This window comes from Xiphias gladius, chromosome 21 (genome assembly GCF_016859285.1).
Source record: "Xiphias gladius isolate SHS-SW01 ecotype Sanya breed wild chromosome 21, ASM1685928v1, whole genome shotgun sequence".
Taxonomy (NCBI): Eukaryota; Metazoa; Chordata; class Actinopteri; order Istiophoriformes; family Xiphiidae; genus Xiphias; species Xiphias gladius.
In genome coordinates, this window is record NC_053420.1 from 2,479,365 (window position 1) to 2,497,396 (window position 18,032).

The window sequence follows — 18,032 nt, forward strand, 5'->3', positions numbered from 1 at the left end:
TCATCACAGCCACAAGCAGCGGGCATAAAAGGCTTCTCTCCGCGGGGAACAATGCGCGGAGATTACACCTGGCACAATACAAATAAGGTTTAGACTGCTCCAATTCTGCCGGGATCTGTGAGCTGCCGTTAGATAGTGTGTGTGTGTGTGTGTGTGTGTGTTTGTAATCTAGTAAGGGACAGAGGATTTATTCAAACTCAAAGTTGTTTACCTACAATTATTTGACTGAGAGGGACAATATTCAAACTAAAGATTAAAAAATAGAAGGTTGTAGACTGTTGACATCTAGCGTTTGAAATTGAAGACACAAACACTGGTGCGGCGGTATATAAAACAACACCAGACACTGTCTAGTGTCATATGGAATTCGGCAGGGGAGTCTCCGTGCAGCTATTTGGTGTCTGCACAGAGACTCTCCTGCTGGACTGTTTTGGAGAGCTGTTGTGGAGCTCTGAGTGAGACCTGACCCAGCAATGAGAAAAATGTCAACACTGCAGAGCCGGAAGTCCCTCGGTCTCCAAAAGATAAACACACACACACAAAAAAATGATCTGAGGTCGAAACATAGTCCAGAATGATGCTTATATTCAGCAATATTCATGTGTTCTCTTAACTACTGTATTCTTGGAAATCACATTTTCACACTAGTCGCAATAGTCCTGAGATACTATCAATCCAAAGAGAGGAGAGTCATGATCTATGACACACAGGACAGTGGAGCGACGTAAAACGTTCCTGAATTCAATGCGACCGTTCAGACTGAGGCTGAATGAGCCGTTCCCCTCATGCGTTAACCCGCGATGATTTCTAATCTGAGTGCACATCAGAGTGGCGATAACTGGCGGGCTACACGCACGCGGGATTTGCAGTTGATCGTTTACACTGGAGCGCGTCAGATACGGGACATTAATGTCATTCACTGGAGACAACGGGCATATTCCTGGCACCGCGAATAGCTTGGCTGAGCCAGCGTTCAGGTCAACTTTATTTATCCCTGAAAGGGTTATTTTATGCAGCAGCTCACCACCCAGATCAACTGACACACGCAGTGGACGGGAAGGAAAGAAAGTACTGTTAAAGCACAAAACTAAAAAATTCAAAAGCTACAAGCTTAAAAAACACGACGTGGAACTGATGGGAATTGATACATCAGTACAAATCTTTACAAATATCTAAAAAGATACACAAGGTAATGTTGCCATAGAAAAAACACAGGAGCCCGTAAAAACATTGACCTGGAGAAAGTCGAGTTACAACAGCGGAAGCGAAACAGTGTCTTGACTGGCATTTAGAGAGACGCTTGAGTCGAAACGGCCCAAACTGTTACCAGAACCTGGTGACGTCCGGCAGGGAGGATGCAGGTCTGTTTATTACACAGAGCATGTGTGTGTATTTTGGACATCGCTGTCAGTTCATATCACTCTGACGTATGACTGGATGAGAACACTCTTCCAAAAACAGCCTTGAATAAAGAGGTAGCGAGAGAGAGAGAGGGAGACAAAGAGGTGAAAACTAAAACAGAGAACAGAAAATTTATACCTTCATTATGGCTCCTGCATTTATGGAGCTAATAGCACAATTTCGTTGCAGTGGGGATGTCACCTCCTCTGGCTTTTTGGAAAGAGCCTCATTGTTTGAGAATCAAACACCAACAAAAGATGAAGTTGTACAGTTCTGCAGTTGTGATGTAATCACTGTTATTTTATCATCCAGGCCGAGTCAGACCCACTGTGTGAAATTATAGACCGGAGTACGTTATGATCCTGCACGGAGCTGTATGTGGGAATCGCACAATCCTTTCTCTTCCTTCCAGCAAGGACAATGAACCGAGCGGAAAACGAAAGGATGAGCTCAGGATGGAGTAGAACAGAGGGGAATAGATGGGAGTGTTAGGGTCAGGGTTCGAAGATAAACTCCTCGAGGACGGTAGAGGGACGAGACGCGAGAAGAAAGCACGGTAGACGAGAAGGCGGCAGAACGAGGCGCAGCTGCAGCTTCTCTTTCATGCTCCAAGCTTGTGACATACAATGACCGACGGCTCATCAGCAGGCAAGAGTGAAACGAAAGAGGGTGTAATTACTGCACAGCAGTAAAGAAAAACAGGGTGACCGGAGACCAGTGGAGTGGAAGCCAAAGACAGAGATTGTCATATGATTGTCATACGAAAAATCTGGGAGAGGAGGAAGAAGAATGGGCTTAAAGGAGAGAATGGGAAAAGGGTTTGATGATCTTTGACCTTTGGATCGAAAGATGCTTTATTGTCCATGCATGTTAAAACACAACAACATGTGAGTGAAACAGATTGATCTGAAAAAAAGGAGGAGTGAACAGAAAATAATATTGTAGTCATGTAAAAATATAACACTCAACACGCCGACCTCCGTGTGTGTTCACAACTGATGAGCCAAGAGATCCATCTCGCCCACTGGTGCCACGACATCGTATTGAGATGAGTTTGCTAAATGGGCCACAGAAATGTGAAACCAACACATTAAGCATGACCCGATCTGCTAATGTTTTCAACTTCCACGTGAACTTTTGTGCCGTGTTTGATAGCTGTGTGCTCTACTGACTTCCATACGAGTTCATAAGTGCTTCGAACTCAATACGGCGATTTTTAAAGTGTTTTTTAATATGATAAGGCCTTAATTCCCTGCCATGACTAAGTGGTCACCGCCCACTGTCTTTATAGGTAGGGATCAGCGAGGACTCTCTCTCACTTCATGCTGTTCTGTAACTTTTTGTTCCTTTGACAGCCAATGCCCCTGTTACTGAACTAAATAGTGCTTTTAGTACCTCAGTCCTACCTTCACATCATACGCAAGCCCTTTCAGTACTTAAGTACCTGAGTTCATTTCAAGCACCGTGTGTTTTTAAACCCAGTTCCACCCAGGTCTGATTTGGCATCAACACCGAGTCGACGTACTGTGACCAATCTGGGATACTGCTGGTTTACTGAGGCCACCTCGACAAACTAAGGCAGCATTTATGTCGAATCTGTCCCCGTCCTGGGACTGAAACTGTCTGTTTTTAGACAGATAATCTGGTGGAGATTTGATTTGGTTCGGCTGCTTGGTGAAATGACCCGCACTCTTCAGATTAAGCTGACTTGACTCGTCTGTCATACGTGAACAGTAAATCTGTAACTGTTAAACTGAGAGCCCCACTCATACCCCAGATGTCATTTTCCAGCACATTTTCCTTAGGTAGACAAAGTTGACTAATCATGCATACGTGCTTTTCGTGCTGCCTTACTTCACTTAAGCACATTTACACCCTTTAGGAACCACGGTGAAAATGCCATCAGGCGCTGACCAAAATAACCAAAGTGCAGCTCCAGTGGTGTGCATCAAAGGAGTCGTCTGACATTGGGGCGGCTATTCACTTTACTGGCAAAGAGTTAGATGAGAGGATGGATGCCACTGTCACGTCTGTTAAATATAAGGCTACAACCAGCAGCCGGCTATCTTAGCTTAGCATAAAGACTGGAAAGGAAAATGGCAACAGCCAGCCTGTCTCTGTCCAAAGGTAACAAAATCTGTGTCCCAGCACCTCACTAAACTCACTAATCAACACGTTATGCCTGGTTTAAAATGTACCACAAAGCGTAAAAACATGACTCCAGGACCAGAAACTTCCTAGAGTCTCTTCTGGAGAATGTCTGGCAAACAACCCAGCTAAACACTGAACAATGGTTTTCGGTTTTATACACAACGAAGGAGCCATCACCTGTTAATTATTGAGCTCTAGAGGTACGGGCAGGCGGATTTGGTTATCTTTGGCCAGAGCCAGGCTAGCTGTTTCCAGACTTTGTGCTAAGCTAAACTAACCGGCTGCTGGCGGCAGCGAAATATTTACCTTAGTACAAGCCCGACCTCTACTTAGTGTCTCTCACAATTAATAGGTAATCATATCACAACTGTCTTGATCAGCCTGCGCCAATGATCTGACCCTATAAGCAACCTTTACTTCCAACAGCTCGTAGGTTGCATTTGACAAATTCCACCTCTCAAGTCATGATGAAGTGTTTTCATGAACTATTTTTATTCATTGGTTAAAGTCCTGATTCCCTCCGTTTGAAGGTTAAAACGGGCACAAAGAATAACTATTTCTCACAGCTGGGGAGTCGCTGTACAACATCGGCATCTTTTTTAGTTGGCCTGTCTGTGTCCAAAAACGCAAAGTTAAATTATTTATAACTCAGAGCCTCTACACCACTGGTCAGCAGCAAGGTTACCGTGGCCATCAATTATTAAGTGGTCTAAAAGAGAAAGATGGAAGGGGGAGAGAGAGTTGAGGGATGAAGTTAGTCTGATATCAGGCAAATATTGCTATTTTATTAAACGCAAACATTAGCAAGTCACGGTCTGTTTATCTGGAGGCCTGTGACTTCCCAGAGTTTCCCTCCGGTGGTCACCTTAAGAAGTTGGTCATCATTAAATCAGTCTAGTGTCGGTTGGAGAATTTTATGTTTGGTTATGCTTTAACTGGTTTTTCAGAACACTTTTTTTTTTTTTTTTTTTCCGCCTTGAGGTGTCAAATACTGAATGCTAATAGTCGGTACTGCATGAGATTGAATGTTCTGCGAGCAGAAAAGAAAAGATGGAGATAGACAGGGAGGAGCAGCGGTCCAAACTGCTTTGTCATGAAGGTCAGAGGAGTCAGACTATCCATTAAGACAGATGGACTGAACGTTGTAGATGGTGGGATGTTGAATAATTTACAGCTGCAGTGAAAAGGAACACCCACATTAAACGTCAGAGAGGACTGCTGTCTGCTTCTTGTCTCTAATGTCATTTAAACATAATGGATTTGCCTGTGCTCACTGCTGTAATTGACCTTAGCTGGAGTTCATGGTAGAACTACTCGCATACTATGATACCGCACTGTTAAATGAAAATAGAAAAAAAAAAAAAGAAAAAAAAAAAAGTCTGTTCGTTTCAACCACCTGTTTTCCGCTGCACATCAGTGAATCCGCAGCTTCAAAGACTGCCACCTGTACACCGGCGTGCACAGACTCTGAGGCAGCTTCCAGGAGTAAGGGAATTTTCCTAACAGCCACTTGACTGTAACAGTTAGTAGGCCAGCTCTAGACGAAATCCTCAAAAACTAAATTCGAACAAAGAAAAAAACATTTACCAACCTCTCAGTAAGTTGGCAAGTCATCGTGATGACGAGGTGGTGGTCAGAAAATTGATTTCACGTGACGTTTATTCTACTCTGTCATTATCCTTTTAGTTGATTTCAGGTCTCCACCCCTTGTTGAGAGAGGCAAGCTCATAATTTTCATTCGTACCGAAGAAAAACAAATCTGCTCGTACAACTGGATCTTGTCCGTTGCCTCCAACTGTTCCCAACAAAATGCAAAGTTTGTTTACCTCAAACACAAAGAGCCGAAATAGTTCATCATTTCAACAAATCGCTGATGTTAACACGCTACACATTAGTACCGGACCTCACAGAAGTTTGACAATCCTCAATTCAAATGACCAGTGAGGTGGAGGCACTTAAGCAAGGCTGAGTCATACACGAGTGACAGTCAATGAAGTGAAGTGGGTCAGTTCTGCGTTATTTTTCACAAAGACCATCTGGGCTCTTGACCGATCCTGGAAATAAGGTCCTCAGGCTTTTCTCTTACACAGGTCGACGTTGCGTGACATATAAATGGGAATATAAGCCCACTTTGTTTGAATAAGCCAATGCACATTTACACACAATCAGACACAGACACTGTATGGACAATGGGAGCCTATCACACGGCAGTGGTTGGGCCATTAAGGTGGATAATAAACCATTATTTGGATTTGCTTGGATTTGTGTCCTGGACAATTGTGGGAAACAAACAATTGGCTGTTATGTGTCTTTGATAAACAGTAAACATCTGTTGGGAGTTGGGAGGATAGAAAGGAAGGGCCAATGGTGTGTAATTATGTGTCTCTGTATTATAATCATCTGCCACAGTTTTGTGATTTTCTACTGTGCATCCCTCTTTCTCTGATAACCAACTCAGTTTCTTCTGTTTCTTTGTTTCCTGTTTTTTCTTTGACTCTTTGTTGAGATACATCTTGTCTCGTGTGACACTGTGCTTGGCGTCTGCAGGGTCTTTAAAACGCTGGTCAAAACAAGGTGACATGCAGTATCTGCAGCTGCCTGGTCCAGAGAAAGACCGTATTGTTTGTGGGTGGTTGCCATTTTTACTGCTGCCTTGTGCCTCTTTTGTTTTCTCCCTGTTCCTTTCTTCTTCACTTTCGTTTTCACTGTATCCTTTATTATGCTTTTGTCCCTTTCTCTCTCTCTCTTTTTTATCTCTTGTCTCTGTCTCCTCCTTTCTCTCCTTCTCTGTGACATGATGACCTTTTTAAGAGAGCCAGTGTTTCAACACCATCAGCTAAACTAGGAACAACACAACACTAGGATGGTCCCCTGTCCGTCACACACACACACACACACACACACACACACACACACACACACACACACACACACACACACACACACACACACACTTTGAGGCAGGTAGCATCATAGGAGAGCCTGTGGTGTTCTGAATGCACTGACCTGTTAACAACCGTCCACAGCTAACAAGGCAGAAACAGGAACAAGATGTACTCTCTCTCTCTATGTGTGTGTCTGTGTGTCTGTGTGTGTGTGTGTGTGTGTGTGTGCGTGCGTGCGTGCGTGCGTGCGTGCGTGCGTGTGTGTGTGTGTGTGTGTGTGTGTGTGTGTGTGTGTGTGTGTGTGTGTGTGTGTCATCCTACCTGGTCTGTATCTGATGTCTCTCTTTTATCAGAGCAACACTGCTCTTTTATATATTCGCTTATCATCACATCAAAATGGGGAAGACACAGTTCGGGTCTGTTCATTATTGTAGAGGTGTGTTTACTTGGGGCTCCTCCTCCTGTTGAGCATGCACAACACCAGAGCCCTGGAAGAAGCTCAGCTAAAATGGAAAGTAGCCATCATCAATGTTGTTAATTCCACTTGTGCTAAATTTTAATTTGTTGTCCAAAAAGCACATTTTACTGGTTTAGAGGCGGGCGGGGGTCTCCCGGCCAGGTATGAATTTAGCGTGATCTACTTGCTCTTTTTAATAAAACCAATATTAAACGAGTTCAAATTAGCTAAATCACACTGACTTTAATGACATGAAAATTCAGGCTTAACTCTTGAAACCAAACCAAAGGTTGGAGAGCGGAATCTTTACCACTGGGCAAAACCTGTCTTTTTAGGCAGGTGAAATCAAGAGTCTCACATTCACCCGGCTGTTGGAGGAAGAAGTACGTTGACCTCTTACTTAAGTACAACTAGCAACACAACAGGATGGAAATGTTTAAAAGTAAAAGTCCTGCCTTCAAAATCTTACTAAAAAATACAGGGGTATCATCAGCAAAGTGTACTCGAAGTATCAAACATAAGGTATTCATTATGCAGAAAACCAGCTTCTGTGATTATTGTATAATTGTGGATAATTGTTACTGTTGCATTAATGTGGAATTAGAAAACAAGGTGGAGCTAAATATAGCTACTTTACACAGTGTCGGGTAGTTTAATCTACAGTAATGAAACTGATCATCCGTTTTATCTGTGCAATTAATTTGCAAAGTAACTAGTAAGCAACTGCCAAATAAACGGGTGAGGAAAAACTGCAATATTTCCCTCTGACATGTAGTGAAACAGGAGTAAAAAGTTGCATAAAACTGACAAGTACCTCAAAATTCTGTTTAAGTGAAAAGCTTGAGTAAAAACGAGAGGAAACCAGAATACCCAGGCGACATGAGGGGAACATGCAAACGGCCCCTCCTGCTTTACACGGTAAAAGAGTTGTGTTTGTTCTCTAGTCTCAACAAGCGGTTAAATGGATTTATTACAGAAAAATACACCGTGCTGCGAGTTTTAAAGGCAGAGCCACGGATCAGAGCTGTGAGGCCAGTTTGACCATGAAGAGCACATTTTGTGTTTATGACTCTGAGCAGACAGGTAATGAGCGAGCTGCCCGGAGGCAGGGCCGGCACCTCTGAAGCGCTCCTGTCCAATGCATGGCTAACCACAGTTACTCTCTTACACTTGCAGAGCAGAGGGGGGTGCTCCCCCGTGTTTTATTATCCAGCGTTTGACCCTAAAAGGTCTTTTGATAGTCGTAGCAGAATACATCTCTGCCGACAGGAGAAGCAGCTGAATCGTTGCGTAAAAGACAGCGGGGGTTATCATGCATGAAGGCGCAGGGTGGCATTCTTTCCAGCCCGCCAGAGGCCACGTTTTCGGAGTACAGAGAGGACATACAGTACATCTGCGCGCACACACACACACACACACACACACACACACACACAGACATGCTGGCAGCGAAGCTCATACCGTACGTACAGTTTCTGCGTCGGCATGCGGGCTGGCTGACAAATGAGGCGACGCTTAAATAGAGTATTAAAACACAGACAGGTACACACACACACACTAATTCGAGTGCAGCAGTGTACAGAAGGACGTTTTCAGACATGAACAAACAACCAAGCACAAACAGACCCACATGTCCACTCCTGAAATGGATCGCCTCCTCTCTGCCTCTGCTCTTCTTCTCCGCACGGAATCATGTCGGAGAATAGGAATGTGAATGGAATCCCTCCAGTGTGAAGGTTTCCCTCCGCAGACTTCTGCTGCACCAGCTACACTTGGTTAATTCCACTTTTTTTTTTCTTTTTCTTTTTCTGCAGTGGCAATTTCCATATTTATTCCCTGGTCGTTTCATATTCAAAGATTTTATGACAGAAAATACCAAAATACCGCTACATATGAGAAAGAATACTGTGTTTAGCATTCACAGTGTGCAAAGATAAAGTAGAAGGGCCTAGAGCAAATGGTTCCATTTCAAATAGAGATAAGCACCCCTGCAAAAAGTGATGCTTACTTTTACCCTTGAATAGTAAAGGAGGCCACAGAGCTACACAGGGTTCCAGGGGGTCCACACACCAGGGGCCACACACGCTGCAGAGGCACTGATTGGCTTGTCGGAGACCTGCGGTGAAAACAGTGCCTCACATCCGTTGTGTTGCAACGTTATGACGGGAAGAGGAGCTCATTTGACAGTAGCATAGCTGAGCAAACCTAGAGTTTACACAAACATATGACCAGGGATTTTCAATGAGAAACTGGGAGATAACTTACGTGAGAGTGACAGATGTTCAGGGGATCAGAATGCCGTCTTAAACCACAGCACTACAGTCCAACCTCTGCACAGGGACCTTTGAGTACACTGACTGGGGCCTGAAAGGGCAGGGTGCTGTTAATTAGCCATGAAATGATTTCACAGTGAAGTTAACAACAATAATTCTGTGCGAAATATACAAAATCTCTTGTGCAACACTGAAGTTGATTGGTACCGGACTGCACTCACTCTGGGGCGGCATTTTCCGCCTGCTATTTGTTTCTAACTCCAGTTACCCAGAAATCAAGATCAAAGAAGTGAGTTTTGACCAGTTTGTTGGATTAAAGTCACGTATTGTCCCTTTAAATCCGTGGTTTCAGAGAACGAACATTTTTTTAGGCACTCAGCAACAGACATTCTGTATATCTACTACATCTGCAGTGTGAGTGTTTGTAGTGTTTATGGCGATCCAGTGCTATTAAACCAAATGAAGCGACCTGCCTAGCACGCTAGCAGCTTCCAATATGACCTTCACAGCATCTTACTTGAATTATTGAACAGTGCACCTCTGAGACACAGCGCATGTCTTGTAGCGGTGCTGTACAGGGCAGTTGTGTCCATCCTCATACACACTTCCACTTGTTCTGTCTGTCTGTGTTACAGGTTGGGCAGAAGTGGTGGATGAACCCAGTTTACACCTACTTCGCATTGAATTAAACATGTGTAAAAACAGCCTTGCTTACATTTCAGCCACCTGGGCGGAGTGGCTCCAGGGAGGCCATGGTCAATAGGTCACTCTGGAAATATCTTGGCAAATATTGGATGAATTGCCGTCGCATTTTGTACAGACATTTGTAGCCCCCACAGGGTGAATCCTAATGCCTTTGGTGCTCACCTGACTTTTCCTTAAGAACCCTGTCATGAGGAAAAAAAGCTTATGGAAACGGGCTGAGCATCCATCCATCATCCATCCATCATCCATCCATCCATCATCCATTTTCTGCCACTTATCCAGCTTCATGCTGTGCTGGCATCAGGGAGAAAAGCAGAAAGGATTGATCCGTCACACTTTCTAATATACATATCATAATGGGAAGTGTTTAAGACACACTGTCTGTGAGAATAAGGTGCAGTACCTCTCAGAATACACAAAATCAAAATTATTTTACTCCTTTGAGACTGACAACACTGATTGGAATTTAGTGACAGTGCAGGGTTTTGTTTGTGCTATGATACATTAAATGTAAATATGATATAAACTTGCCATTTTTTGCACATGAAAAGACAAACTGTGACATTTGTAGTCTGAAAAACCACCTGCCAAGGTGGGAAATGTCATGTTAGGCCTTTTAATTGGGTGGCGCTGTGCGAATGAATTATGCAGGAAGATAGAAAGGATGGTTTGATCCTGTCTTAACTGTTTTTTTCTGTCTCCGTCTCTCCAGGGAGTTTTCCCAGCCAATTACATTCACTTGAAGAAAGCCATCGTCACCAACCGAGGGTGAGTTTGCAGCCACTAACACTACACCGAGTACAATTTAAGTTGCTGTCTACGTAACCTCAGGGGCCATAATTTTCACAATTTAGATCAATTTAACATCTTCATTTACTCCAGAATTGTACTTCAATCTGCTCACAGCCTTGTCGGGGGCCCAAAGCAATGTTGCACATAATTGCAACAAATGCTTTTACAGCAGCCTCCTCTTCTTCTTCTTCTCTTGTTCCTCATCTAAACCTTCATTCTCCTCCGTCTTTCTCTTTCCACCTTTCGTCCTTTGTCTTAACTGTATCACAAGGATTTCAGCAGCACCATAATATTACCCGTTTTAAATCGAGATGAAGTGACTGCAGGTGAGCAGCCACAAATTCGGCTTTTAAGAAAGTAATAGAAGACCTGATACTGCATGGTATGTTTAAGCAGTTATATGTGAGAGAATTTGGTGAAAGAGGAATTTGACTTGAAAATAACCAAATGCAACACAGCTGTGGCTGCCCCACAGATCCCCTTAAAAGTCTCTGGCCATGGCCTGCTGGGACATCACATCGTATCAAAAATATGGTCCCACTCAAGAATATTTTGAAACACAGGAAGCTGAATGCCATTTAACCAAACCGCGACGGACAACATGATAGTTAACATGTTACAGGCACCGACACCATCATGTGTGTTGAGTAACACTGGTGTAAATTACCGTCTAAAGCTAAAGGCCTCCATAGCTGACCTGACTGGGGGGGTGGATAAGTCAATTATCTGTTTACTCTGACAGAGTGTCTCCCACACACAGTGATTATTTGACTACCAGTCCTGAAATCCAGCCTCAAATGTGCCCCTAGTGGTTGATCCTTTCATCGAGTTATCACTCAGTTCCCTCCTGCCTTTGAAACCGAAAGAATCCACATGGGCTTCGTCTCGCGGGCCCCTGCGGGCCGCCCGACGCGGGGTCTTTTTGGTCATCTTTCTCCGGTGTACTCTCGCCGACGTCGGGCCGTGAGAAAGAACTCAAAGTGTGTATCGGTGTCTTTGAGCCACTGCAGCACTGAGTCACTCTCGTCTATCTGGGATGATGCAAGCCTTGAGTATACTTTATTTTCCACAGTGCTGGGACGCCTTTTCTTCTCCTTGTAGTTAAAGCCATTTTAGAAGTAATTTGATGAAATCTCGTTTTCTGTTGAGATCAGTTGTTTTGAGGCCCGTTCTCTCTAAATAAGGTATGAGCCCCTTGTTTCTGATTCCCTTCCAAGTTCATGAGTACATATTTTAATACATTTGCATAATGATTGGAAGAGCTTTCTTTTTTTTTTTTTTTCAAACTTCAGATTAATCAGAGTTACATAGCGTGTCTCGATTTGCATAAGAGTTTTTTAATTAAAGGCAGAGAGTAAATTAATTGGAATTAGTGAATCTTTTGCTGTTTTAAGTAGACCTCTAGGGCAAAGAAAGACAGTTTCGAGTGGAGAGACTTTGAGTGTATTTTACTGATTCGAGGAGGCTGGTGCATGATGACAAATAAAGTTATGGACCATTGAACAAGTGGGTTTGAAAGTGTCATATACAAATGTGCGTTGTGTGTGCGTGTATGTGTGTGCGTCTGTCCTCAGTCCTCAGTGTGTCGGGGGGAAAACTGAGCTGCATCAGAGGTGATTATTTACCAAGCAAATAACTTTACAGCACAGAGGGGGAGGAACAAACAGAGGTAAAGCTTTCCGAGTTTGCTAACGACAGGTAGCGGAAGCAGTGAACTAGAAGCTGACAAATCACTGCCAACACACGAACGAACGCCTGCGTAGTAGGAGCGCCAAGTGGTTTTCTGCTGGATTCCATTCAGAGGTTTTTCCTCGCTTCACACCTTAATGTAATGCTGAATAAAATGAGTATTTGAGTTAGTCATGGTGTTACTCTTCCTGAAACTCTAACTGCAGTTCATATGTACATTATCTTAATAGCCAGCAGACCCTGGAGCCAGACACACTTGTAGTCACGATGTCGTCTTCAGGGTCTCGTTTACAGTGAGTCTCGTCACTTTATCTGAAAATGCAACATGTGGCAAAAAGTGTTTTATCGGTTTTAAATAGTCTTTGTTGTTCCGGCCTCGCCAGCACTGCTCAGCAAATGCAGGGGAAACTCCAACGTGCGGCAGCCTCCGGTTTCAACGCCGCGTCGAGTTGTCGGGGTGTTGTGAAAAACGCTTTGCCAGCCGTCTGCTGCTCTGCAGGATAAATACACTCTAAGAGCTGACATTTATAAATATCAGAAAGCAACAACCCCCGCACTTCAGGATCCCACCCGTGGAGACAAATAAATCTTCAGACACATATACACTCTGCATTCAGTCTGACAGCAAGACACACACAGACTCAGACAACAGGATGCAGCCACACGCTGTATAAACACGTGCGTATGAAAGGCGTTTTTCAAAAACACACACATCGAGTAATGACAAAAGGAAATCCGAGTTATGTCTCGACCCAGGTGTACACAGCTCACACATCTCAGGCAGCCAAAGTTCTTTCTGTCAGTTTAGCGTTATCTCTCTGGGAGAAGATCAGAAGCTTCGGTGAGCCCCATCACCTGAGGTCAGTGTTTTACCCGCGTTTTTTGGCTGGACCGCAACAACAAGGCCAGCCCCAGAAACGCGGATGTCCACGACTGAGTGACCGATCGGCCGATGTTTCCCCATTGGTCATTGCTCCTTCAAAATGAATTGGCGCCTTTGTCACTAGATTTACCGACTTTTCACACCGTCTTAGTGACTTTTCTTCAAAAAAGCACTTAGCAACAAATGTAGCAGCTTTTTGGACAAACCTCAGCTACTTTCCGTAGGAGGGAGACGCCTGTATATCCTGGCGAGCGCGAGGTCGGGCTTTCCCTCCGCTGGCACGCCCGTCTACGCCGCCCGTTCAACGGACCGCACGGCAGCTGACACAGACGTGAACGAGCCACTAACTTTCTCTCCGACCGATCATTTTACGGGTAAAAACAGCGGAAATCAGAGCACAGCCGTTGTCTTTCTCTTATGCGTCTGGTGGATTTGTCAGACGAAGTCCTGGTTATAGAATCTGGATTTTAGCCGAGCGGAGCAGCAGCTTCTGTTCGGGCGACAGATACTGTTGGTGCTGGAACAGAAGTCTGACTGATTTTGGTAGTGATCCATTAATTTCTGATATTTGTGAATACAGTATATTATTCCACATTTCACTGATTAAAAACTAACTGTGTAACAGTAACAGAATTGGTTACAGTAATTATAAAAGATAGTTGCCGATAATGTTTCTGACAAATCATAGGCTGGTCCTCTTCAGCCGATACGAGGGAGTTGTACTGCGCATTATTTATCAATAAAACACTGCAAAAACCTGCCAAATCATCTCCGCTCTCTGATCAAATCTAAATCCAGTTATTATAATCTCAGGTCACTGGATATTTTAAACTGATCTCCACAGCATGTTCAAAAAGAACTTGGAAAAAGGAGATTTTAAATACCGAGGTCCTGACAAATGGAGGAGTTACAAAGAGATTTGATTAAAATCTCACATTTCTTTTGAAGATTTTTTCAGATTTTTTTTAAATTATCCTGCAGACAGACACACTGACAGGCAGACAAGTTAATCTTTAAAAAAAGAATTATTATACCCAGTACACAGATTAAAGAGAAATCTTTAAGACGTGAGGATTGTGTAAAAGATGTGCAGGATGCAGGAAAGCGTCAGTTTATTCTATCTGAAAATCTCAATTGAAACTGACAAACGCGTCATACAGATGGAGACCTCACTGTCACCGCTTCCTTTTAAAGAGCTGTTAGACTGTAAGAGGCAATTTTAGCGTCACCATGTGCGCGTAAACGCGTGCACCTGTTTTCGCAGTGCAGCGCCGTGACATTCAACTCCCATTAAGATCAGTCGGGTCAAATGTCGACTGTCCTGCATCTGACCCCTAGGTAATGTCGGTGCTCGGAGTTTGATGGTACTCATCTCTGACACCGTGTTTGTGGGTTTCAGAGGGAGAGCGAGAGTCAGAGTGTGTGTGTGTGTGTGTGTGTGTGTGTGTTTGTCAAAAAGCTGTAACAGAAACATGCATCGTCGCTACAGGCTTGGTTTTCATTTATTATTTGTTTCAAGTCCACACAGACCTGCTGTGGTGGGAGAGGGATTCAGAATAGCATTGTTTGCCCATTATAAGTAAAATTCCTTCAGTCAAGATGTCACTGAAGTAAAAGTACAAATGTATTATCAGCAAAATGTACTTAAAGTATGTTCAATATGCAGAAACACTCTTCAGAGTGTTTATATGAAAAATAATGCATTGTACTTTTGGATATTATTACTTAATGCTGTTATTTGTCAATGTGTAGCCAACTTCAGGTACCTTATACAGTTTGATAGTGAAGCACTGCTCCATATGTTACAAGCTCCTCATACAGTATGTCTTAAGTAACTTGAGAAACTAGTAACTAAAGCTGGCAAATAAAAATAGTGAAGCAAAAACTACTATTTCTAAGTAATATTTCCCTCTGAAATCTAGTGGGGTGGATGTATGAAGTAGCATAAAATGAAAAAAAAAACCGCATAAAGTACAATTCTGAGGTGCCTCTACTTGTACTTAAGTACAGGGCCACTACTGCTACGGGAAAGTACTGCAGTACTTTTCCATTTTTTACAGACTTTGTACACATTCTTCTCTATATTATTCGTTCCTTCAACACATGGTAATGTTCATATTTTCCCTCAGGCCTGAGGACACAGTTTTCCTGTATAATGTCTTTCTTTCCCCCGTCTCTTCCTTCTGTGTCCATCCTGCCTCCATCATTAGTTGTGTTCCTCGCTTGTTCTCTTTTTTTCCCCTTCATCTTTCCTCCCCAGCTGCTGCTAAAACACAGGAAATGCGTCATAACTGCGGGATATAAGTCGGGAACATGTCTCATCACAGTGTCTATTTGTGGTGACCATATGAGTAGCTAGTAGTATATAAGTAGGACAAAGCTATAAAGTCACACAATAAAACAGAAACCATTTCAGGTAACAATTAAAAATTTCACATGGCATTTTCCCTGAACGCATGTTGTGCCTCTTTGAATAAAGTTATTCATATCCACAAAAAAAACCATCTATATGCATTCATGCAGTTTTGTAAATACCGTGTTGCAGCCACTTGTGACCGTGACATAGCTTATCTACTCTTACTTGACCAACAGGACATATACTTGTACGATTAAGTGCTGAACTGTCCAGTCTACAATCTGGCACGTTGGTATCACTTTCATTAAGAAATGCTAAAATTCAGCCTCGTCTTTTTATTCATCGTAAATGAAAGTTTAGCTTCAAATTGGCAGATCTCTCTTTCCTACGCTGTGTCTTTCAAAACTTTTGTAAATACCCCGTTTAGCAACCGAGTTACTTACCCACACATTCAGAGCTACGTTTCTGGTGAGTCAGTAGATCAATGACTGCTTGGCTTTCGCCGTCAAGTAGCCAACTGTGAATGAGCAAGGAAGCTTTAAAGGTTGTGGTTTTTTTCCTGTTTGAGCCCGTGGTTGATTAAGCGCAGGGCAGGAGACCAGCCAACCAGCACCGGCATTGTAGCCGACGTAGGCAGATAACAGACGTCTTTGTTCTAACACCAGATCCGGCGTCGCCATCTTTGATGCTCTTTTTTTCTCTAACGAAAGCGAACATTTGAGCTCGTTCTGCGTTGGGAAGTGTGTCGGCTTGCCGAGACCTTTTAATGAGCGCGGTCCGGCCGCACACACTGACTGATGTGAACTTTAGATTCGGTTTTGGGTTTTTTTTTCATCAGTTCAACTCATTTTCTTAAAACAATGTTCAAATAAAAGACTCATCAGTATCTAAGGAATTGATCGGCAGAGAAAGAAAGAAGAACTTCCCTTTCACAATGTCCTTTTCTTTACCACAGAGCAGTCGTGGTGTAAAAGCCGGACAAAGGCTTTGAAAAACTGCAAAACAAACTCCTTTCTCAGATTTTGTCATCAAGACAGTTCTATGCCTCCCACCGTTCGGTACGTGTGCGCGAATGACGCTGGAATCCACGTTTTTTAAGCGATATGTCATCCTGGTAAAATTATTGAAAGGGTCGTCTGTAAGGTCCCCAAAATAATGAAAGATCATCGAATCACATGTCTGGATTCGTAGCGATACAAAGTCAAGTTAAAGTGGCCAAGAGACAGATTATCAAATGCCTTTAAAGGTTTGGGCACAGCTGCGGGCTTTAAATATTCTGTGAAGCAAGCAAAGACAAAAAGAAGTCCCCAAAAATTAAAGAGAGATGTGAAAGAAAGAACAAGGAGAGCTGGAGATATAAGAGTGCAGAGGGAGGGAAGAAAGCAGGTGGAGGATGAGGGCAGAGGCGGAGGAGAGAAGGGAGGGGAGAGATGGAGGAGAGGGGGAAAAAGAGGAGAGGGGTGAAAGGCAGCACAGAAAGAAAAGGGAGAAGAAAGAGTGAAAAGAGAAAAGAGAAAAGAGAGGGCGAATGAAGAGAAGGAAACCAAGAGAAACGACGGAAATGTGCCAGACCAAGGAAAAAAGTTGAGGAGGCACAATGCAAGGCAGGGAAGCGAAAGAGGAACAGAAGGAGGGAGGGGAAAAAAGAGGGAGAGATTAGATTGAGTGAACAGTGGAACAGAAGAGAAGAGGAGGAGAAGCGTCTGAGATACAAGCGTAACTAATGTGGGTGAAATCACCAGGCGGCCGCCAGCTACAGCTCAGCTGGGAGATCAGCTAATCTAGCACACCGGCTTATAATTAATCAGTTATGAGACAAAGAGAGGGAGAGAGGACCGGGAGAATGAGTGAGAGGCAGCGTGAAAACCACAAGTCGGGGAGGGAGGAGAAGAAAGGTGGCATGGCAGGAGAGGGGGAGCAAGGAAGTGTGTGTGTGTGTGAGACGGAGAGGCCCTGGAATATGACCGACTCCAGGGAGGAGACAGTGACTCAGCTTTCAGTTGCAGCGAAAAACTCCCCTCTGGTCAAAATGTGTAAACGGGAGGTAGAAGCAACGGAAGAGAACTCAACCATAACTATAGGAGAAAAACTGCATTGCCATGTTCATGCCCTTTGCTTTGTGGGAGGGGTCAGTTTATCAAGGTGCACTTAGCAGACACGGGTTAATGAACACAGCCTTGCTATGCTAGTTGGCTAGCAATCGCTACCTAGCTAGATTATCTGCTGTAACACGTAAGGCAATGTAAAAATCTCCCTCCTGTTCCAACTCACATATTTTTGCTCACGTTGTAAAAAATCCTCTTCAGTCAGATGTTTAAAATGTGAGATAATCGGCTGTGTGTGCTGCGAGTTGAGCTAATGGTAGCTAGCGGACGTTCCTCAGGCGCAACTAAAACCACTGACGACGGCTGCATGTTTTCAGGTGCTCTAACACAGCGCG

At 43.6% G+C, this 18,032-nt stretch overlaps 1 protein-coding gene across 1 annotated transcript in view; it reads left to right on the forward strand.

Annotated features, from left to right (window-relative positions):
• LOC120807162 (dedicator of cytokinesis protein 3-like) overlaps positions 1–18,032 on the forward strand; it is a 117,241-nt gene that overhangs the window by 19,533 nt on the left and 79,676 nt on the right. The window contains exon 4 of the mRNA XM_040158897.1: positions 10,585–10,640. Coding sequence (XP_040014831.1) covers positions 10,585–10,640 — 56 coding nt within the window. The remainder of the gene's footprint in view (positions 1–10,584; positions 10,641–18,032) is intronic.